We start from the raw sequence: 21,545 nt of genomic DNA, 5'->3' as shown, positions 1-21,545 counted from the left end.
CACATTCCTGATCACTGCCTGGGCCTCGTTCTTGGTGTGTAGCAATATTCTGACTTCTGACAGATCCCAGACACACATGGCTTTCTACACGCTTTCTCCCTGCCAGGATTCACGCTCTTGGGCACAGACAGGCCATCTCCTCGCTCCCTGTAAACACACTCTCTGCCATTTGTCCCTCTGTGCTAGCTTTTGACAATGTGCATCCTTTTACTGCTGCATTCACTAGAATGTATTATACTCTACCTGGCGGTTTTGAACTTGAGCTCCTTGAAAGCAGGGCCGGTGGCTTATTCCCTTTTATACTCCCAGCTCCTGCTCTAGAATCTAACACATGGTAAGCAGGCAGGCACTGACCATTTGATGAATTGAATTTCTTGGTGGGAAAAAAAAAAAAAAGAAAGAGAGAAGGAATGGCCAGGGAGGTTGAAAGGAAATTTAAAAAGTGCACTGTTATGAGAAGTCGAGGAGGGAATTGATTCAAGAAGGATGAAAGGATTAACAGTGGCTAACTAATGTTTGTTTAGAGATCAGGCAGGGGAGAGGCTGAGAAAGGGCCCTGAATTTGGCATGGGAGAGGTCACTGGCAGCCTCAGATGACAGGCAGTCCAAAAAGCCTTCTGCCATTGGGGCCATCCCCCTCCCCCCAGGGGTTGCCACATAGGGGCAAGCTCTTTCCTGCCCGTGGGAGGGAACTCTACCATACAAAGTTGACACAGCCCAGAAATGCATGGGTCCACTGATTAATCAGTGAGTTAGCTTAACTTGGCTTACCAGGATCCTCAGTCTTTTGAAAGAGCTCTCCTATGTCTACTCTCTTTTCTGTATCCACTCAAGCTGGAGGCTCCTCCCTATGCTCTTTCTGCCTAGTTTGTCCACATTCAGCCTGGACTTGATGTCAGGCAAACCAAGCTATTACCCATCTCCCCTCATCATGGAAATTTCTCCGCAGGGCTGGAGTGCTTCTCTGAACTGCTTCTCACAGGCAAATCCGTCCTAGTCTGCGATTTCTAAAACCTCCAACAGAATCACCCCATCTTCTGTGCTCCATTCACACTCGTAGGCTGATGGCATTTATTCTTCCGACAATAACTCCTTTCTATCGAATACTCTTCCTGCCTCTCTTTGCCTTTCCTGTGTCCCCCGATCAGGTGTCTGATCTTTCTTTTTTTTCTTCTTCTAGGAGCAGAAGCAGAAAATGAATGATGTTTCTGTATTCCCCTGATTTTGCCAGTGCAATTTCTCCAGGATGGTCATTTCCACAGCTTCCCTTCACCCTGCCAAGCCTTGCTCTACCCTTTGCCCTTAAAGCTTTTGTTCTGATTGTTCCTAATTTAAATGCAATGTCTACTATTTCATGTCTTCTGTCAGCATCCTGCCCTGCCAGCGAAGACTTTGTTTGGGGGAGTCATGCAGTTGTCCAACCCCAGTCTATTACAAAATATCCCATTTAAGCTAAGCAAAGGTGTAAAGCCAAAATATGATGTAACTTCTTTAGAATACCTAAAACAAATGTAGGTTGATATTATGACTTGCTAAGACGTGAATCATAAAAGGGAAAGAGAGAAAGAAGGAATTGTGTGTGGGATAGGAAAATGCACAGAAAAAGAAAACGAGGCAGATACATTGGCAAGAGAGAGAAAAACAGACATACACAGAGCCAGAGACCAAGAGAGAGACAGGTTGTTAAAAGATCCTGAGAAAGCAAACCATCTCTCCCCAGGCATATCCTGCAAAGGCAAGACCAGAGGCTTCGACACAGAAAGAAGGACCAGGCAGGGAAACAAGAGCCTTGCCTATCAAGTCCAGATACGATACAACCTGCACAGATATCACACTACAAACTCCCAGAGAGTGATAACAAGACAAGAAGACCTGAAGATATACACCCCAAAGACAAACATCTACATCTTATGGTCTTCAAGGTACCGGGATGTTGCGCATTTTCACAATGGTAGTCATAAATGAGAAAAGATGTTTGTCATTTGCCCTATAAGCAAAATGAACTTGAAACCAGGTCAGAACTCTCCCCACCCCGCAATGTGTGGTCAGCCCCGAGAAAGATATGACTCATACCATTTGTCAAAAGACACACTGAGGAGAGGTAACGTAGATGGCTACTAAGTCCTCTCCAGTTTTCTTGTGTTTGTTGCATTTCTCAAAAGGCACTAAAGTTACGTGGCCTTTCGGCAGCGTAGAGTTCCATGCAATGCAAAAGGAAAAAAAGAAAAGGACTTATTAAATGGGCAAGTATCTGTAAACTTCTAAGAATACTAAGTTCTAATGTGTTTATTAAATAAATGTAATGTGGAGCATACTAATCTAGCTAGATGCGCTAGCCCCTGGAGCCAGGTCCTTGTCTTACCCTGTGACTTGGGTCGCACGGTTTCCACCTGGAATGCTCTCTAGCGCCCTCTTCTGGAGCCTCTATAACCCTCCTCACCCTCTATTCTCCACCTGTCAAAACACCGCATGTTCTTTTCCGGTTGAATTTAAGAACCTCCATTTCCCCCATAAGTAGTCTCACCAGAGTCACAAATGTAACCTTGTTGCTAAATCCAATGGCTGTCTCCCCCAGACCTGTCTCATGTGATCTCTCATTAGCATGGAGCACTGCTGACCACACCTCCCTTTGCTGTGGGTGGTCTTTGTCCTAGGATGTGGAGGTTGTCCTCCTGCTTCCCTGTCCTCTCCTCCACAGGGAGTTCTTTTTCCACTTCCCTCACTTCAAATACTGGTGCTCCTTGGGGCTGTGTCTCAGGTTCTGTCCCCTTCCTGCTCTCGCGCTCTCCTTCAGGGGCAGTTCGCTATTGGGTTTGTATCCTGCTGCCACATGACTGTAGTCACAGGAGGGAAGGGAGACAGATAGGTATATCAGTCTGCCCACTCATGAGAAAAAAATCTAAATTCATTTAAATAACATTTCCCACCTACATGATGCCATGTATGCTGGCTCAACGGAAAGTTCTTTTTTTGCTGCAGTCGAGCATCACACAGGTAGAGTTTAGTCTTAGCGGTCTAAAGAGAAGGCGGCCATCTTACTTGCTTGTCTCCGTCTTGTTCTCCTTTCATGGGACTCACTTTCCATGCCCAAGGTGGGCCTGTGGGAAGGAGACCACCTTTGAGATGTTTTCAGGTGACACAAGTGATCTTTCTTCATTTTAATTCACCTTCTGTGGGGGGTTTCTTAGTTTCCTACCACAGACTGTGTGTCCTTAAGAACCAAAATTTATTTTCTTGCAATTCTGGAGGGTAGATGTCTGGGGTGAAAGTGTCAGTAGGTTTGGTTTCTTCTAAGGCCTCTCCCCTGGCTTGCTGATGGCTGCCTTCTCCCCGCGTCTCACATGGTTTTCCCTCTGCATGTCCGTGTCTTAATCTCCTCTTCCCGTAAGGACACCAGTCATATTGGATTAGGGCCCACTCAAATGGCCTCATTTTAACTGCATTACCTCTTTCAAGACCTTATCTCTAAATACAGTCACATTCCAAGGCACGGGGGTTTGGACTTCAACATACGGATTTTGGAAGGACAGAGGGGATATTCCAGAGAGAACTACTGCCTAGAATCATTCATGGCTTGACAGCAACTGGGACAAGGTGAGAGGCAGTTACTAAATACGAAGGAGGGCAAGCCCTGAGCTGAGGGACATCCAGACAAGTATACAATGGACTTTGCCCCAAGATGCGGCCAGCCCAGTTGTGGGGACAGGCCACCTCCACAGAAGAGGAGAGTCAGTCATCTAGGGTGGGGTATGCCATGTGACAGCAGAGCATGTGTGAGAGGAACTGTTCTCGGAGCCTAGAAGAAGAGAGAAAAATCAGTTTGACTGGGGCACCTGGGTGATGCAATCAGTTAAGCGTTAGACTCTTGATTTCGGCTCAGGTCATGACCTCAGGGTTGTGAGATTGAGCCCCGCGTCAGGTTCTATGGTGGGCATGGAGCCTGCTTGGGATTCTCTCTCTCCCTCTCCCTCTGCCCCTCCCCACTTTCTCTCAAAAAGAAAAAAAAAAGTCAGTTACATTGGTCACATGGAGTTTTTCATGATAATAACAACAACCTTTTATTGAACCTCTGCTATCTGCCAGCACTCTGTACTGGCTCTATCTCCAACCCCACCTCAGGGGTCGTGGGGAGCACTATACAAAATAATTTATACCCAGCTCTTAGCACTGTGCGTGCTGCAAAGTTGCACACAATACATGGGGGCAGTCATCACTCCCCAGATATTTGGGCAGGACCTAGCTTATGCCAGGCAACATGCTCCTTGCTGGGGAATTAAGATCAATGTGGCTTTTGCCCTTGCTGAACGGGCAGTTTAGAGATCTCCATCCAATATGGTAGCCGCCAGCCACATGTGACCGTGAAAATGAAAAATCCAGTTCCTCAGGCACATTAATCACATTCCACGTGCTCAAGAGCCACCAATGGTTACATTTCCATCCCTGCAGCAAGTTCTGTTAGGTAGCACTGGGAAGGGGAAGAGAGACAATACATGTATAGTAAATGTCATGATAGCCTCTTACGGATACAAGGGAAGAACACTGTTCTCCTTACGATCTCATGGTAATGCAGATGCCGAAACTGCAGCTCAGAGAGGTGAAGCAATTTGACCAAGTTCACACAGCTAGGAAGTTGGAGGAACGGGGCTCTGAACCCAGATCTATCTTCATCTCATGCTGCCTCTGGCTGTTTTGTGGAGGACCCAAGTCGGGCACAGGTAGAAAATCTGGTGAAAGAGAAAAGATAGAGAAGGCGCTCTTGGTGGGAAAGTCGCAGCTTGGGCAAAGGCACAGGTGGGCAAGGCTGGCGGAAGACCGCAAGGGAACCAGTCCTGCTGGAGGCAGTGACTTGCTGAACTCGTGTACTTGGGATGGTAAGTCAGGCCTCCCTGCCTTGATTAAGAGCCAGGGAGCTGGGTACCTGTCAGCAGAGGTTTACTCCGTGAAGGATGTTAGCAGGAGCACAGAAGGGTCAGAACTGTGTGTTAGGGAAGTGACAGCACTTAGGGTGAACTGGCCCGAGACCAATTAAGGACAGCAGGTGGGATAGAAAGGAAGGGGTGAATGAATGGTGTGAAGCAAAGAGCACCAAAGGAGCCAAAAGATGTTACCTTAAGAGTGAATGTTGTGCAATACTGGGCAATGCACTTGGCTTCTAGGGGCCTCGCTTTTTCAGTTCTAAAAGGGAGGGCTGCCCCAGAAGGTGTTTCCAGCAGTGGTAATCTAGGATTCTGCAAATGTGGATAACATTAGGCTAAGAGAAGCAGTAGGGAGCGTTGCACTGGATATAGGGGTGAAGAAACTGGCAGAGTCAAAGGTCACCCTGAGAGGAAGGGGGAACTATGCGCTACCACCCAAACTAGCTAAGTGTATGAAAGGGCTTACTTTTTTGGCGTGTGTGTGTGTGTGTGTGTGTGTGCCCTGTCACGGGGTATGGAGGTTGGGAAGGATAAGAAGTAGTGAGAAAATCATGATTGTTTTTAAGAAAGTTACAGTGATCGTTACTTTACAGCTCCCAAGGTACAGATTTTAAACTTTTGACCCTTGACCCACAGTAGGAAATAAAATTTACATCATGGTCAGTACAGTTGTCCAGTATATACAACTGAAACAAAAGGATTCTGAAACCATAGTGACCCTCACCAAAGGACAATGGATTCTAATATTGTCGATTCCACTGCATCGCATTTTTTTAAAAAGAGGTCGCCATCCACGGAACCAATTTTATGATCAGTTAATGTGTCGCGACCCACAGCTTCAAAAACACTGCCTAAGCGTGGACCCGAGTCTTCTTACGTGGGAGGCGACGGCAGGGCATCCTTTCAAAGAATCCAGGAGGGAGCTGAAGTGAACCTGGAGAGACTCCGGGCTGGGGAGTTTGGAGGAGGTTTAGTTGAAGCCCGGATCGGAGCGCGAGGAGCAGGGCAGAGGCCTGGGAGCCACCGTCCAGGCGGCAGAGTCGGGGGCCCCCGCAGGACTCCGCGGCCGTGAGCGTGGCGTGCAAACCCGATTCCCGCAGGGATTCGGCCACCACCGGGGGCCGCCTGTCTGGGGCGTGCGCGGAATGGCTCCGCACCTCCGACCTCCCGGGGACGCCAGAAGCTCCTCCCCTCACTCGTCCTCCCCGGAGGCCGGCGAGCGCCCACTCCTCCCTCCATTCATTCCACACCTAGCTCGGAGCGAGGCGGCTGCACTCTCCGCCCGCGGCGCCCCCCGCGCGCCCCTCCGCTCCCGCCCCGCTCGCGCGCGCACACAAACTTCTGGCTGCTCCCCCCCCCCGCGGCCCGGCGGTCCCCGGCCGGTCGGAACTGCCCCGCGCGCACCTTGCCCGCGAGCCTCGCCGCGGCCCCGAGCCCCGCCCGCGCCCCCGGCCCCGCCCCGCCCGCGCCCGCGCCCGCGCCCGCCCCGGCCCGCCGCTCCTGCCCTCGGCTCGGCCTTCCCCGCCTCGCATCCGTGCCATCGGCGCTCGATTGCGCGCGGACTCCGCGCTCCGCGGCTCGCTCGCTCGCGCTCGGCCCGCCGCCCCCGCCCCCCGCCCCCCGCCCCCGCCCCTCCTCCCGGCTCCGCCCGCCCCTCCTCCGCCTCCCGTGCAACTTTTGCCGAAGCCCCCACACACAGCCATGCTGAGCTGAGCTCCGGCCGGGCACTGGCCGCGCGCTGCCCGCCCCGGCTCCCGCCCCACCGCGGACCCGCTCGGGGGCCGCGGCCGCCCGGCCCCTCGGCCTCGGCCGCTGCGCCCGCCCGCCCGGCCGCCCGGAGCCCCGCGCAGGGCCCGGCCGCGGCGGCGGCGGCGGCGGCGCCCGGCCCCCTCCCCCGGCGCCGGCCAAGTGAGGCGGTGATGCGGGCGCTGGCGGCCCCGGCTGCGCCGAGAGCGGAGACACAGGCTCAAGATGGCAGATTCCGACTGAGGCTGGGGGGGCCGAGCTCGCGCGCCGCGTTCCCTTCTCCGTTGCCATGAATCGCGGACACCCCGGCCCCGATGGCCCCCGTGTACGAAGGTAAGGGGCGCCCGGACCGCCGACCCCGCTCGCCCAACGCCGCCCGGCCGCCGCGGCCCCCGCAGCTTTGTTCTGCCCGCGGCCCCTCGCCGGGCAGCCCCCGGCCCGCAGCCCCCCGGGCGCCCGGCCTCCGGCGCCCCACCCCCGGGGCTTTAACCGGCTCCCGACCCCTCCCCGCCTCCCCCTCCCCTGCCCACGGAACGGCCGGGATCCGGAATTTAACAGGATCTTATTTCCAGGGTGGAGAAAGGGGCTGGGGGGGGGGGGTGCGAGGGTGGGCTACTGCCCGAAGAAAAGAAATTGGGAGGGGGCGCCTGGGAAAAGACAGACCCGTGACTGTGCTTTTCATTTATTTGGAATAAATAAAGGTGATGCGGTTTAGCTTTCCTCCTCCCCCCTCACCCCCCAAGAAAATTACCTTTTGGGTGATCTTCCCACTCTGTCCCCACGGCTCCCCTTTCCACTGCTCTCCACTCCCTCCCCACACTCCTTTATTCTCCGCGAGCCTCTGATTTGGGGGGGCTGTCGAATGGGAATGTATGGGGCTAGGTGATGAGAGGGGGGTACGGAGGAAAAGTCCATTTCAGACCCAGGCAGAACAATGAAATTGGCTAAAATCTCCCCGCATTAGCGTGTGTAAGGGAAAATATAGTTTAGGTTTTCAAGTCGGGGGCGGGGGGGCGGCCGAGACGTTTTCCTCGGTCGGTCTGGGTAAACCTGCGTGGTGCACCTTCACCTGGCGTGGGATCATTTTTCTCATTTGACTCTTCAGGAAGAAAGAGAAGAACGGAGGGCAAAAGCTCTCCACTTCCCCTTGCCCTCCCTGTCTTTCTTTCGTTTCTCTTCAGTCAGTTCTTGTCAGCTTCCAGCCAGAAATCAAACCAGAATCAACTAAGTTTTTACACTTCGGTGTGTTTTTGTGTGCTTGTAGTAGAAGGAATTTTAAACCGAAGGGTGCCCGATTTTTTTCAGTCATTTCATCGTGAAAATGTTTTTCTTATGAAATCATTGAAATAGCAGCCTTTACATACTTTTCGCGTTGGTCCATCTGGCTTTCTTTCGGTTTTGTTCGGATATTCTGTGGATGAAATAGCAAATGAGAGGGGAAAGGGTTTGTGTGGAGCAGAGAGGAGGGGCGGGGAGAGGAGGTTTTAATCCTTCTATAAATCCCGAGAACAGTGCTGGCGAGTGAGACAGGGAACGCATTAATAGTTTTATCTCTGTTACAAGAGGCAGATTAAAAAAAAAAAAACTTATCTGAAAAGAAAATCTGTTATTAGTTCCAGGGCTCCAAATGAATTTGGTTTCTGGATGGAATAAAGTTACCAGTCAGGCCCTGGATAATGAGGCTGTAAATAACCTATGGACTGTAAATATTTTTTTTCAGACTCTCTTAGAAACAAAGGGGCTGTTTAGAAGGCAACAGAGAGATGTTATTCCAGGGGCTTTCCTCTTTGATTCTGAAGAACACAAGGTCCATTTAACCATTCGACAAAACAAAACGAAATTTCTGATCACTCCACCAGGCAGAATAGAACGAGCCGGTGGCTCTGTGAACAGGGCAGGAGAACCCATGTCGGGCAGTCATTGTTCGTCTGTGTCTATGGGAGGGGGCTACAGTCAATGCTCCCACTGTCTATGGAGTGTTAAAATGAAACAATTTTCTCTTTATTAAGTACCTCCTTGAGACTCCCTCTGCTGGACACTCTGCGTGTGCATTAGGGAGGGAACTTGGCATTGAATTCAGAACTATAGTAAACGCTGCTTTCCGTTTTACAAGGGCCTGGGTACGTGTATTTGGGATGTATTTTGTCAACTTTATGAGAAGCCCATCTCGGAAACTGTGCTGGTCCTCTCCCTTTCCTTTCGTTCTAAATCCATATGGAATGTAGTCCATACCCCTGAGGCTGAGACTTGGCACTCTCGTTCGACTACAGCGTCCTTTCGTTCTTTCGGTGCATTACACCAGATAAAGAATTGTGGGTGGGTAAGGTGTTAAGGTTTAAGCATAATCATGGATCTCAAAGGTCTCGGGAGCTCACTTGTTTTTATTTTCAGGCTCCATTCCCTGTTCCAGATGACCTACCTGGTCACCTCTTTCCACCCTGGGTTTCGCTCAGTTTTGTCTGTGTGCTATTTTAACTATTCCTATACTTCATACCCTTCGACTCTGCTGGAGTTTCCCTGCCTCTTTAGCCTTATTTCCCTAGGCTTCCTCCTCTCCCTTCTCAACCAGTCCAGCCTCCCGGGGCACAAGCTCAGGCCTGGGTCTTTTGGAAGGAGACTGTTGGTCATGCTCTAAAACAGACAGGTGACCTCTATAAAGGATTGTGCTGCTGGAACCTACATTCACTTAGTGTGATGAGTGCATCTAAGACTCTGGTGACCTCCTTTTTCCCTCCTTGGCGAGATCCACTGGATTCAGTGAGCCTGATTTTTACCATATCCCAGTCAGAATGCATGGGCTCCCGCTGTGTATCCTGAAGGAGCAGGGCTTTTCCTGGGGAATTCGCCGAGAAGATTTCTAATCGTTTTCAAGCTGCCACAAAAATCGAACATGGGGTTCTTCTCAGGAGCAGTATAATGACAGGTGAGGCATTTCAGCTGGAATTTGGGAGCGCACTCATTCCTTGAATGGGGTGCACTTGCCCCAAGTTGGGATACTGGGTCAAGGTCTGAATGCAGCAGTGAAGCCTTCTGAACTGCCCGCTGTTGAGGGAGAAATGTGGTCTTTGAAACAGGGTATGTTTGATAATACAGATTAATGGGTAGCAAAGTGTTACCAGTCTCCTGCTACTTGCTTTTAAGGTTAGGTTTATAAATAGCACATTCGTTTTCAGTAACTTGGTACTGATTAAGTTGGACTTCTTTAAAAAGGTTTATTTTCTTTAGAAAGTTAAACATTTGCCCTGCGATTGTGTTTACTCCAGCAACTTGCTTAGCAAGGCTTTTTTTCAGTATGTAGTGCAAAGGCCAGCCACATAGAACCACAGGCCTATATTGCCATGGGTTCTGAATTAGAGGACCCTAAATTCCAAGTTAATCATGTTCCGCCATACCCGAGATGCGTCATGTCAATTAGTATTGACTTACACAGTCCGACTTCCCAAAACTCTAATACTGAAAGTTCTCATCAGATGGGTCTGAAGACACCTACCAAAATGCCTACCAAGAAATGGGTTCTGAATCATCTTCCATTAAAAGAATTTGATGACACATGTTCTAAAATATCTTTTCCTGTGTTTGTGTTTTATATTTTTAAAATGAGTAAGTATAAATATTGTTTTCATTCTCACTACTTTTGAGCAGTGAATCAAGGCTCCTTAATTTTACCGTCAGTTCCGGACAGTGTGCTCTAGTACTGGAATCAGAGAGACCTGGGTTTGAATCTAGCTGTGTGACTTTGAGCGTGTTACTTAACTTCCCGGAGTTTTGTAGTGTTTTCAGCCTCATTGCTGTGCAAGGACTCCATCAGAAATGAGTGCCTGTGAAGTGCCTGGCTGTAAGAGGTATTTTGTTAGTTCGTTAGGCATGGGTTAAATTCCTCTATTTTGGGGGGCTGCTTACAGGCATGATGACTCCAGGGAAGGACTAGCCCACAAATAGTTTAGAAAACCAATAATAGCAACATTTCAATTACTAATCTCCTGCTATTCCCCCTCCAGTTTGGGCACCAGCAACAATAAACCCCCTATGGCCACAGAAGAAAGAGCCTTTTTGACCCCCTCTGTGACCTTTCTAGATTTCTATTCCCACTGAGTTTCTGCTGGTTTCAGGTAGAGAATTTCTCACATTCTGTGCCACTTTAAAAATGAGGAAACAAACCGTTAGAGCAGTTTCAGGAGCTGCAGCTGTGCCTCCGTGAAAGTATCCCGAAGTAGGAAAGATAACCTTCGCCCCTGACCCAGATCCATGCCCCCACCACAGGCAGGCCCGGAGAGGGAGCGGCCCGAGGTGGCTCCCCCAGGACCTCCTCAGAGGAACGGCAGCCGCTCAGTCCCAGGCCAGGGTCTGGCTCATCGTGCATTCAACATAGTTTTCCTAGAAGAAAAAATGTGGTGCCTTATGCAAGTTACAGCTGCTTCTAGTCTTCGTACTTAAATTTTTTTAAAAAAAATGTTTCATTTCTCTTCCTTCCTCCTTAGAGACTAATCTTGGGGAACCACCTTTGAAGTTTATATGAAACAAAGTAGTGATGATCAAGAGGGTAGGCTATGTAACCATTTTGTATTGTTCTCTGAACGTGTAATTTGCCAGAGCTTTCTGGCAGTCTTATGGTGGCAATTCGGGCACTTCAGGCAGCTATCAAAGACGGGACTCAGGATAATGCCAACCGACTTTATATAACCACCGATAGAGTGTGAACCCAAAAGGCCCAAACTCGTAATAGTTCCATTTCATATGGCAAAACTCTAGTTGGCGGGGGGGAAGAAAACTGAAAAGCTGGTATAGGGAGGTCTTTATTTTTCCTCTAAAAGAAACTGAGACGTGAAGTTGCAGCACAAAGCATGACCGAGGCTCCACTTGGTCTGTGGTGCTCGCCCCAGTCCCGTGAACTCACAGTCCTAACAGGCCCCCGGGGTGAGCGCTGTCACCCCCGTCTTACAGACAGGGCACCTCTTTAATGACATCACCTGCGAGCATTTATGTAGGGTCCCTGTCTTCGAGGAGTTCAGGGGGTATGGGAAGTGAGAGTCAAAAGTACATCTGGGCTCACTGGACAGTGGCCTGACTCAAGCTGGGATATGTGTGTGTGTGCGCGCGCGCGTGCCTGCATGTGTGCTAGTTTTGGGTTTTTTTTTTAAGATTTTATTTATTTATTTGACAGACAGAGATCACAAGTAGGCAGAGAGGCAGGCAGAGAGAGGGGAGGAAGCAGGCCCCCTGCTGAGCAGAGAGCCCAACATGGGGCTAGATCCCAGGACCCTGGGATCATGACCCGAGCCGAAGGCAGAGGTTTTAACCCACTGAGCCACCCAGGCGCCCCAGGTTTGCCAGTTTTTAATTCTCAACATACTAGTGTTTCTTCAGGTGTAAAGGGAAGACCCCATTTCCCTATTTTCTCTGGAAATAATATATATATTTTAATTTGGACCAAACAAGTATTTTGGAATGTTGGGAATTCCTATTACAAGTTTCCTTAGAAATCACCCTCTCTAATTACCATCTCTTCCTCTTTCATTACTACATTTTGTATCCTTGTAAATGCAAGTATGTTTCTAATTTGCACACACCACTGGGAGACTTCGTTTTTGGTATTTAGGGTTCTGCGTTCTGTTCTGAATGGACCCCTGCCTCATATGTGGCTGTTGGAAATTTTTTTAATTCCTGGCTTTGCTGCCTAGCTGCTATCTTGTATTCCAGGTGGTTTTGTGGTGCTTATTAGAAGGGATCTAGATCCGGAGGGTCACTCAGCAGATCTCTCAGGGAGTTGTAGAAGAAAAGCCAGCTTGGCCTCTCGGGGGTTTGGGACCCAGGGCAGGAGAAGATCTTGGGGGAAATGTAGTTCATCCTCCTGCCTTCAGGAAGGTGAATGTCCATGACTTGAAATTGCCAGTTCATCGAAACAGTCCCCCCCCCCCCCGAAAAGGCCACACTAGGAACCCCCTCAGTAACCAGTTCCAGGATTCTGGTAACCCGATTGCTGAGAAATTCCTGGGGCTGCCTCATTCTCACCTGCCTGCATTCAAACCTGTTTTCTTTTACTCAGTTCTTTCCCCTAGAACCTTTCATGTATTTGGAGATAGGAACTGGGTCTCTACAGCCGCTTCCTCGTGGAGCCTATTCTGCGTCCTCTCCCTCTGAGCTGTCTCTAGTTTGTCCACATTAAAAAGAAATGGTGGTGGTCGAAACCGAATACAGTTCTTTAATAATGGTCTCATTAGTACAGCGTACACAAGAAAAATGACTTCAGGGTTCTTGCATCATTGTGAACCCCTGGCGGGAGAACCAAATCTGATTCATCTTTGTATCCCCCACAGTAGCTGGGCAGTTTGTTAAAGCTAGTAGGCCCTTCGTAAATATTTGTTGAATTGACTCTTCCTAATATATCTGAGTAATAACTTACATTACACCGGCCCTGGTTTGGTAACCGATAGTTGGCTTGCTCTCACCTCGGTCTCCGTGCCTTCTGCGCATGTCTGGCCCTCCTTCACTCCAACAGTGCCACCTTCTGCTTGACTCTGAATGTGCTTGGTCGCTTTGAAGTCACCCCTCTACCTCCAGCTCTTTAGAACCTTACTTACTGTCTCCTACAGAGCTGACAAACAGAATGCAGAGGACTCAGGTGTATGAAGTTGAACAGCTCGTCGAAAGAAGAGAAGAGAACACACACAAGAGTCTTGATTCCGTGTAATATCAGTTCACCCAGGTTTAGAAAGGACAGTTTGTCAAATTCTTTGGAGACTCTGAGTCAGCTAAAGCCATACCTGTTTTTCCAGGTTCTCTGTGACAAGTAAGCTAAGTGTTCATGAGAGTGGCTACAAGTCAGCCTTAACAGCCAGGATTCCTCCCTGTCTTTGGTCTAAAGCCAACAGAAAAGGCAGAAGATACTGATGGACAAGGCCATTCAGCCTATGGCTTTCTGATGAGGGACTTTACCATTAGGAAGTAAGCTAGTGAAGTAGTTGCCAGTTAAAAAAAAAAAAGGAAAGAAAAGGCAAACCTTGAAAACGGCCAAATAATTTTGTGGTTTTTACAGCCACTTTATTTCTGCACATGGCATTGAAGAGATTTGTAGTATTTTGAAAGTGGTCTGTTTTAGCAATCCTTGCCTAACTTCTTGTGCTCTCGTTCCTTCTGATTAATTAAATGCCACTGTGTTTAAGCAGAATGAAGATGGATTGACTCTTTGATGTGCTAATGCCGTAAACTTTCTAAAACCTCCGCCAAAGAAAGCCCTCGGTGAGCACGTGAGGGCCTTCTCCTTCAGGTTGTGCCGCCGCCGTCCTCAGGGAAAGAGCACGGTAGAAGCGGCCCTAACTTTGGGTGGAAAAGCACTTCGGGGTCACGCACTGACCAGATTGCATCGGCATCCTGATGCCATCAGGTTGCCTTCTGTATTTTTACTGTTTTCCTCCTCCGTATCAGTATCACCTCAGGGATTCAGCCTGTGGAGTTGTGATTCACAACATAAAAGGATTTTTCCAGGCGCCTGGGTGGCTCAGTGGGTAAGCCTCTGCCTTCGGCTCAGGTCATGGTCTCAGGGATCTGGGATCGAGCCCCACATTGGGTTCTCTGCTCAGCAGGGAGCCTGCTTCCCCCCCCACTGTCTTCCTGCTTCTCTGCCTACTTGTGATCTCTCTCTCTGTGTCAAATAAATAAATGAAATCTTTAAAAAAAAAAAAAAGGGATTTTTCCAAGAGCTTGTCATAAGCGAAGGGATCCATCATGCCAGTTCTGTGTGGAACTTCTGGTAGCACAAGACATTAAAGAACAAATTTTAGGGGCGCCTGGTTGGCTCAGTGGGTTAAGCCGCTGCCTTCGGCTCAGGTCATGATCTCAGGGTCCTGGGATCGAGTCCCGCATCGGGCTCTCTGCTCAGCAGGGAGCCTGCTTCCCTCTCTCTCTCTCTGCCTGCCTCTCTGCCTACTTGTGATCTCTCTCTGTCAAATAAATAAATAAAATCTTAAAAAAAAAAAAAAAACAAATTTTAATGGCAAGTGGCCCTGCAGTCCTGTGAAAAGTCTTCTGGTAAGGAGATTCGGAAAACCCTGGTGTATTGCTGGTTGTGGAAGTCTATGCTTTTTTTTTCCCCCCGTCCGCTCTCTCTCCCTGATGAAGAATTTACAGAGCTCTGACAAAAAGCAGCATGTAAATTCCTGAAATTGTGCGGAAAGGCAGCATGTTACATCCTCCTGGGTTCTGTGACTGCACTTCCTCCCCAGAATCCAGGCTGAGAGCAGCCTCGTGCAGGAAAGTAAATTTCAGGGGAGCTCGTTACAGGCAGAGAGAGCGAGCACGCTCGCACGCGCGCTCAGCTTCAGCCCTGAACCACTTAGACTTGCAGCCCCAGCGCTGTGCCTAGGGTTACTCATCAAGTGTGACCTGCACCATCAGGCAAGATCAGTCAATATTCATTATGTTCCATTAACCAAGACTAGGAGGTTCTCTAATACATTACAGAAATGTTTCCTTTAGAAAATAGTTAAAGAAACTCTCGTTTAATTATAGCACGACTTCAAAAAGGATTTAAGGACGCCTAAAGGGTTAAACTTCTGGAAGATGGGAAATTAATTTATGTAGATCGGTTTTGTGGATCAGCTCATTGCCGTGGATGTCGAATAAGCAAGGTATTCCCATACGAAGAGACAACAGAACCAGTCAAAACTCTTGTGCTGGCTTAACAAGGTGAATAAGCAGGGTGCATAATGGAATTCATTTGCAAAGTAATTTTTGCTTGGCTGGAGTGGTAAGCACAAAATAGCACAGCAGATGAGAATGGTAAGTGTTTGGGATCAGTTGTTGAAAGGTTTAAAAGGGGTTCTAATTCAAGAGACATTTTATGGTGAGGAGAAGGGGACCAATATAATCAAAATGATACTTGAACAAGGTAATTTTTCCTGACTTGGCTCTAATAGTGGAACGAGGCAGCCAGAGGGTGAGCCACGCCAGGAGGCCGTGTGCTGCCGTGGGAGTTGCGAGCACTGTGAGATGGAACAGGTGCTCTGGTTGGGGTCACACAGGAGAACGTGCCTAGAGCCCTTCTCAGCAGGCCTGACCCAAGGGTTCAGTACATATTTGTTCCTTTTCGCTTCTCCTCCCCACACCTTGTGGCCATCAGGAAAGCTTGCAGGAGTTGGCAGTATCATGCTATTTATCCTGTTTTTCTGAAGAATCTCTTCTTTTTAGAGGGTCTCTCACACTCAACATTGAGATTAGAGTATCTCAGGACCTTCCTGGGCACGGTGTATACCCAGTGGGATCATCACATGCTAGTATCAACCTTTGACACGGGGAAACTGAGGCCCAGAGCAGTGAAGAGACTGCCCTGATGTTGCCTGGAGAGAAGGGAGGAGGCAGAGCTGGGGTTCTCGGCCCCCAGGGCGGTGTGCATAAAAGGCTCAGAACATGGGGGGGGGGTCTTCCCTGGGGTGGTTCCCGCAAGCCTCTCGGAGCCACTCACCTTGTCCCCCAGACCTGTCTGTAAGGGGGCTGCTGCAGGGGGTTCTTCTGGGCCCCCGTGCAGCCCATGATGCCTCTGGCGGTCCCCCTCTCCCAAGGGAGTATTTCCCCCTTTCCCGAGGAAAGCAGGGTTACCTGCTGTCAGCTCCATCGCTTCCAGTCCTTTCCTAGGAAGCTCTTCCTCCTGTTTCTCTGAGCAAGTTTGCAGCTTGTCATCATGAGCTACCTACTAACAAAAACAGAAAAATCACAGAAGAGAAACCCGTGGAGCCGTAATGAGTTTCGGAGGACCTCAGAGTCCCTTCCAGCCATTAAGCAGCTTTTTTTTTTTTTTTTTTTTTTTTTTAATTCTAATCTTCCAGGTACAGTGTAGAGTCACTTTTTTCTCAGAAAACCAAAACTTGCACTCAGGGGTCCTGGGGAAGGCCTGGGTCCCAGGGACCTAGAGCATGATCAGAAGAGCGTGGTGCCCAAACCCGTGCCCCCTCCGTGCCTCCCGTGAGGGGGCACACCTCTTGACCTTGGGAGCACAGGGCTGGGACCTTGAAAGTATAGGGTCTTTTCATACTTTCTGCAGCTGGAGCCCTGCCCCTCCCCCATTCTAAGGGCAGTGCTGATAAGGGGACTTCTTGCTGTAAAATCTGGGGCAACGAAGGCAACTTGAAATGTTTCCTGTTTATACAAGTCATGGCTGGTGATTGCTTCACTGGGTGTTTAGCTTTCCTTTCTTTCTCTCCTCGACCTTGATCTCAGACTCTGGTTGCTCCATAAAGCAGAGTTGATGAAACTGACCCATTTCCTGTTGCTGGTTCAGGTAGCTCCGTAACCAGTATGTTTGTCCCTCCCACAGCGAAACTTGACGGAGAGCCTAGTAAATCCTACAGCTTTTCTGTTCTGTCTGCTTGAGCCCTTGAGGTGCGTGGCCTCTCCTCCTCGCCTTCCTTGATGTCATCTCACGTCTCTGCTTCCACCTACTTATTACTTCCCACTCGTCAGCCCACGGCCAGGCTCCTTAAGCTACCCGTTTGTTCTTTGACTTTGTGTATCTTGGCTGTGTTTTCACCCCGACGTACTTGTAGGTGTGAGGGTCTACGCGGAGGGACGCGTGGAACCCTCGTCTGGGGCCGTTTGTGTCTGGCCCTGTTAGGAGAGGCGTTTCTGCGACTCTGGCACCATCCGTCACCTGGAGGGCTTGTTAAAACTCATCAGGGGGCCCGCCCTCAGTTTCTGTTTCAGTAGGTCTGGGGTGGGGCTCGAGAATTTGCATTTCTAATTGAGAACCCCGGTTTTAGAATGAATGCATTCAGAATGAAAAATCAGTACCTGTTTCAAACAAGATGGTAGCTGTTTTGATGAGAGCTTCCCTTGAAGGAGTGAGAGTCAGAGACCTGACGATAGCATTATTTTTAGTTCTCTTGCCCTTTTGTGGCCAAAACTTCCCGAAGCCATAGGACAATGTCAGATCCAGCCCCTGGCCTTCTCGCCTCTGGCTGGGAGAGCCGAGGCCACATCTTCTCCAGGGCCTGAGCTACTGCCTCTTGGTCCAGCAAACTCAGCCAGTCTGTAGCTCATCTAGTTTGGCCCTGGGGTCCCAGAGTGTACTGGGCAGGTGTCATTCTCACGATAATGATATATCTCCGTTAACTAACATAAAGAGCTCTGTGATCTTCCGTGTTTGTTCAAGAGGACAGTGAGGCTTAGAGATGTTAGATAATGTGTCTCGGGTCTCCTGAGCAGCAGCTGGTAGAGGCCGGGGCTTGTGCCCCAGCTGATGCCAGAGTGTGTCCTTGTCTTGTCCTCACAGGTGAGTTGGAGTGGTCCGTGCACGATTACAATCCCTGGAGAGGGGGCGGATGGTTCTAGAGTGTTAATGTCGCGTGCACCTCCCCGAGGCTCTGCTGTTCCATTTGCCTCGTCTTCATCACGCAGGATCATGTTGACCTGATGATCTAGCACTTAGGCTGGTGGCTGGCCCACAGGATGGTTATAGTAACAGGCAGCTGAGACGTGAATCCGTTTTGAGTAGCAAAACAGATAAAACATCTGAGGATAATCTTGCTGAGACCTCTGAGGAAAAAAACGCGTTATAAAAAGATGAAAATGACAGCTAATGCCTTCAGGCCCTGGGTGCTGCTGCTTCTGCTATAAGGTTTCACCTGCATTAATTCCCTGAATCCTCGAAGCCTTGCCGTAGGGTAGGTCATGCTATCATTGAGTTATATGGAAGCCAGGAAGGCTCCACGGCTTGAGAGTGGCAGCACTGACCCCGACCCCAGGCCATCTGGATCTGGAGCTGGTGCCCCTGACCACCGGGCTGGAGCCCCCAGGCAGAAGGTCCTCCCAGCCCCTTCCTCAGTGAGGGCCTAAAATATGGAATGTGCTCTTTCGTTTTTCGCCAAATGTAGATGTTCTTCGTTCCAATCAAAACCTATATAATGGTCTTAAAATTTGAGAAGCTAACTTCTTCTTCTTTTTTTTTTTTTTTTAAGATTTTATGTATTTATCTGAGAGAGAGACAGTGAGAGAGAGCCTGAAAGGGAAGAAGGGCAGAGGGGGAAGCAGACTCCCCGTGGAGCCGGGAGAGAAGCTGACTTCTGTGGGTCTTCCTGAAAGACGAGGTGGTGCAGGCCTGAAAGAGGAGAGGAGCAAAGGGGCTAGCTCTGCCGTGCGCGAAAAGAAGCCATAAAGCATCAGATTTGGCACGAAGCTTGACAGACCCATCCGTGGGGCGGAATGCGTGAGCCAGATTTAGGGCCCTGTTGTCTGTGAGCATCTAATAGATGACGAAGGAGGCACCACGAGGCAGTGGGCGAAAGGAAATCCGATTGAACAAACGGGAGCGGGACCACATGATAGCAATTTGAAAACTCTCAACGGGTATTCTCACCTCACATCATTATACCAGCATCAGTTCTACGTGATTAAAATGTTAAATTTAACAAAAGTCCATAGAGCACATTCAACATGCCAGGTGCCGTTCTCGGTGCTGGGTGCCCCACGGTGGGCAAAACAGGCCAAGACCCTGGCCCCAAAGCCATGTGCGTTTCAGTAGGTCAGGGGAAAGAATCCGTTTTTTGTTTTGTTTTTTGTTTTTTGCTTGTTTATTTTGTTTAAAGCTTGAAAGAAATAGAAGTGGATATTTATTAAACCTCTGGAGAAGTTGAAATTTCTAAGCTTAGAATCTGTAGAAGAAATTATAGAGGGAAACATCAGTAGTGTTGTCAGCATAACGTTCCCCAAATGTTAAGGTTATTTCTGGTTTTACTATCATGAGATGTTTCTCAGCGTTACTCAGCGTAACAAGGTGTGTCCAAAATTGAGGATACATTCTCCAAAGTAGAATTAGTAAGTCAAGGGGTATGAACATTTATCATGTTCTAGATATATGCCACCAAGATTACGTTCCTCCCCAAAGTATTTTTATATTAAACAAATCGAGCCACCTAACGCCTTAAGTTCATGCACCCCTTCATTCAGGAAGGAAGAGTTTCTCATGGCTCTAGGGGCTCGGCCCTCTCTCCTCATTCCCAAGGGCTTTCGATACCATCTGTGTATGTCAGGAGCTCCCAAACTTCTGTCTCTCCCTGGATTTATATTTTGGGTTCCAAAGTCATAGAACCAACAATCTATTTGCCATCGCTACTTGGATGTCCCACAGATAATCACGTTTAACATGTACAAAGAAAATCTTTGGGTCAGTCCTCTGAAATATATGCCTTTTCCAGAATTCCTTATTTCCATAAATGGCATCATCTTCCGTCCAGTGGTTGACATCAGAAACCTGGGAGTCATTCTTGACTTCATTTTACTTCACATTTAATCCATCCCCAAATTGTATTGATTTTTGCCTCCCAAATATAGCCATTCTTGTTTCTCGCCAGAGTTATGTTCTATAAAGCTGCCACAAACACTGAATTAGCAAATACTGAAACAATGCTCCTAGTTTAGCTTCCTGCAAGCCTCTGGTCATATTTTCGTCAGCCGATCAATACATAACCTTGTCTATATGTGCTTCTGTTTAAGGACACCTTCTTTAATACATATTGTTAATTCATTAACATTGAGCTCACAGGCTGTAGGACTGTTAGCTCGCGCTTGAATGAAGCTTACCAGCACAAGTATTTTCTCCGTAAGGTATATCATAGCCTTTTTGCATTGAAAAACACTTAGACAGTCCTTCAGCACTGTGCTTGGGGGTCATTTTAAATCCCCAACAAAAGCCACAAAAAAAAAATGCAAGCAACATGGTGCTAACGAGACAGTGGAAAGTATTACTTGCCTGTAGTACAAAACAACCCAGAAGGCAGAGCATGGCCTCGTACGGCCTCCACTGGGAACAGGTGCATCAAGCGTGTCTGGGAATGACTGAAAGCGCCCTCTGACTACTGTTTGTGGGATTACAAATAAATTCTCGTGAGTTGGCGGGTTCGCAAGTATGGAATCCGTGAATAATCAAGGCCCGCTTGTATATGGTGAACCTGTCCACTTCTCTCTATACTGCCATCCCCTGGCCCAGTGGTCAGAGGACTCTTTCTACAGAGGGCCAGACAGTAGGTACAGTTGACCCTTGAGCAGCATGGGGTTAGGGGCATCAAAACACACCGCTGAGAATCCACGTATCACTTTTGACTCCCCCCAGACTGGATTAATAGCCTACTATTTATGGGAGGCCTTACTGATAACATAGATGATTGACATGTATTTTGTATGTGTATTATATGCTGTATTCTTACAGTAGATTAAGCTAGAGAAGAGAAAATGTTATTAAGAAATATCATAAGGAAGAGAAAATACATTTTCGGGACTCTGTTGTAAAAAAAAAAAAAAAAGACCTCGCATATTAGTGAACTTCTATGGTTCAAACCCGCGTTGTTCAAGGGTCAGCGGTATTTCAGGCTTTGCGGGCCAGCCAGTCTGTGTGGTAGCCGCTCAGCTCTGTGCTGGTGAGAGCAGCTGTAGACAGCACGTCCCTGGGCGGCTGGGACTGGGTTCCAGGAACAGGCTTGGCTGGATCAGTCCTCGGGCTGCGGCTCCGATGCTGCTAGCCCAGTGTCTTACCCGGAGGGTCTTCCTGACCTGTTCGTCCCCCGTGTCCCTTCTCGAGCCTCCAGCCCATGTCCATGGTGATCTTAATGTGCATATTTGATCTGATCCCTCTCCCGCTTCAGATGGACAACTGCTTCCATCACACTTCAGATGAAACCCCAGCTCTTGCATAGCGTGGCTCCAGCACGGTCCCTTGCTGAGTCGCTCCCCCTCTCGGCGCTGTCCTGGCCTCTCCGGGCCTGTGCCCGCTCCCAGCTGTTTCCTGCCCCGGCACTGTGGCCACCAGTCTGCCTGCCTGGAATCCCCATCTGCCTGTCCCTGCCGCTCCCTCCGCAGTCCTAACCAAACTGTCCCTGCCTCCTGCGTGAATTAGACGCCCCT

The 21,545-nt window shown here is 49.1% G+C and overlaps 1 protein-coding gene across 1 annotated transcript in view; it reads left to right on the top strand.

The window, feature by feature from the left end:
* Window positions 1–6,825: 6,825 nt before the first annotated feature.
* Window positions 6,826–21,545, top strand: part of HIPK2 (homeodomain interacting protein kinase 2) — a gene marked incomplete at its 3' end in the record, with an annotated part of 181,470 nt that continues 166,750 nt past the window's right edge. Inside the window, exon 1 of the mRNA XM_080818744.1 lies at window positions 6,826–6,995. Within this exon, the coding sequence (XP_080674870.1) occupies window positions 6,977–6,995 (19 nt within the window). The 5' untranslated portion in view covers window positions 6,826–6,976. The remainder of the gene's footprint in view (window positions 6,996–21,545) is intronic.

The sequence above is a fragment of the Martes martes genome (assembly GCF_963455335.1).
Source record: "Martes martes genome assembly, chromosome: 11".
Classification (NCBI taxonomy): domain Eukaryota; kingdom Metazoa; phylum Chordata; class Mammalia; order Carnivora; family Mustelidae; genus Martes; species Martes martes.
The sequence above is the reverse complement of the archived record's forward strand: the minus strand, read 5'-3'. Positions and strand labels throughout refer to the sequence as shown.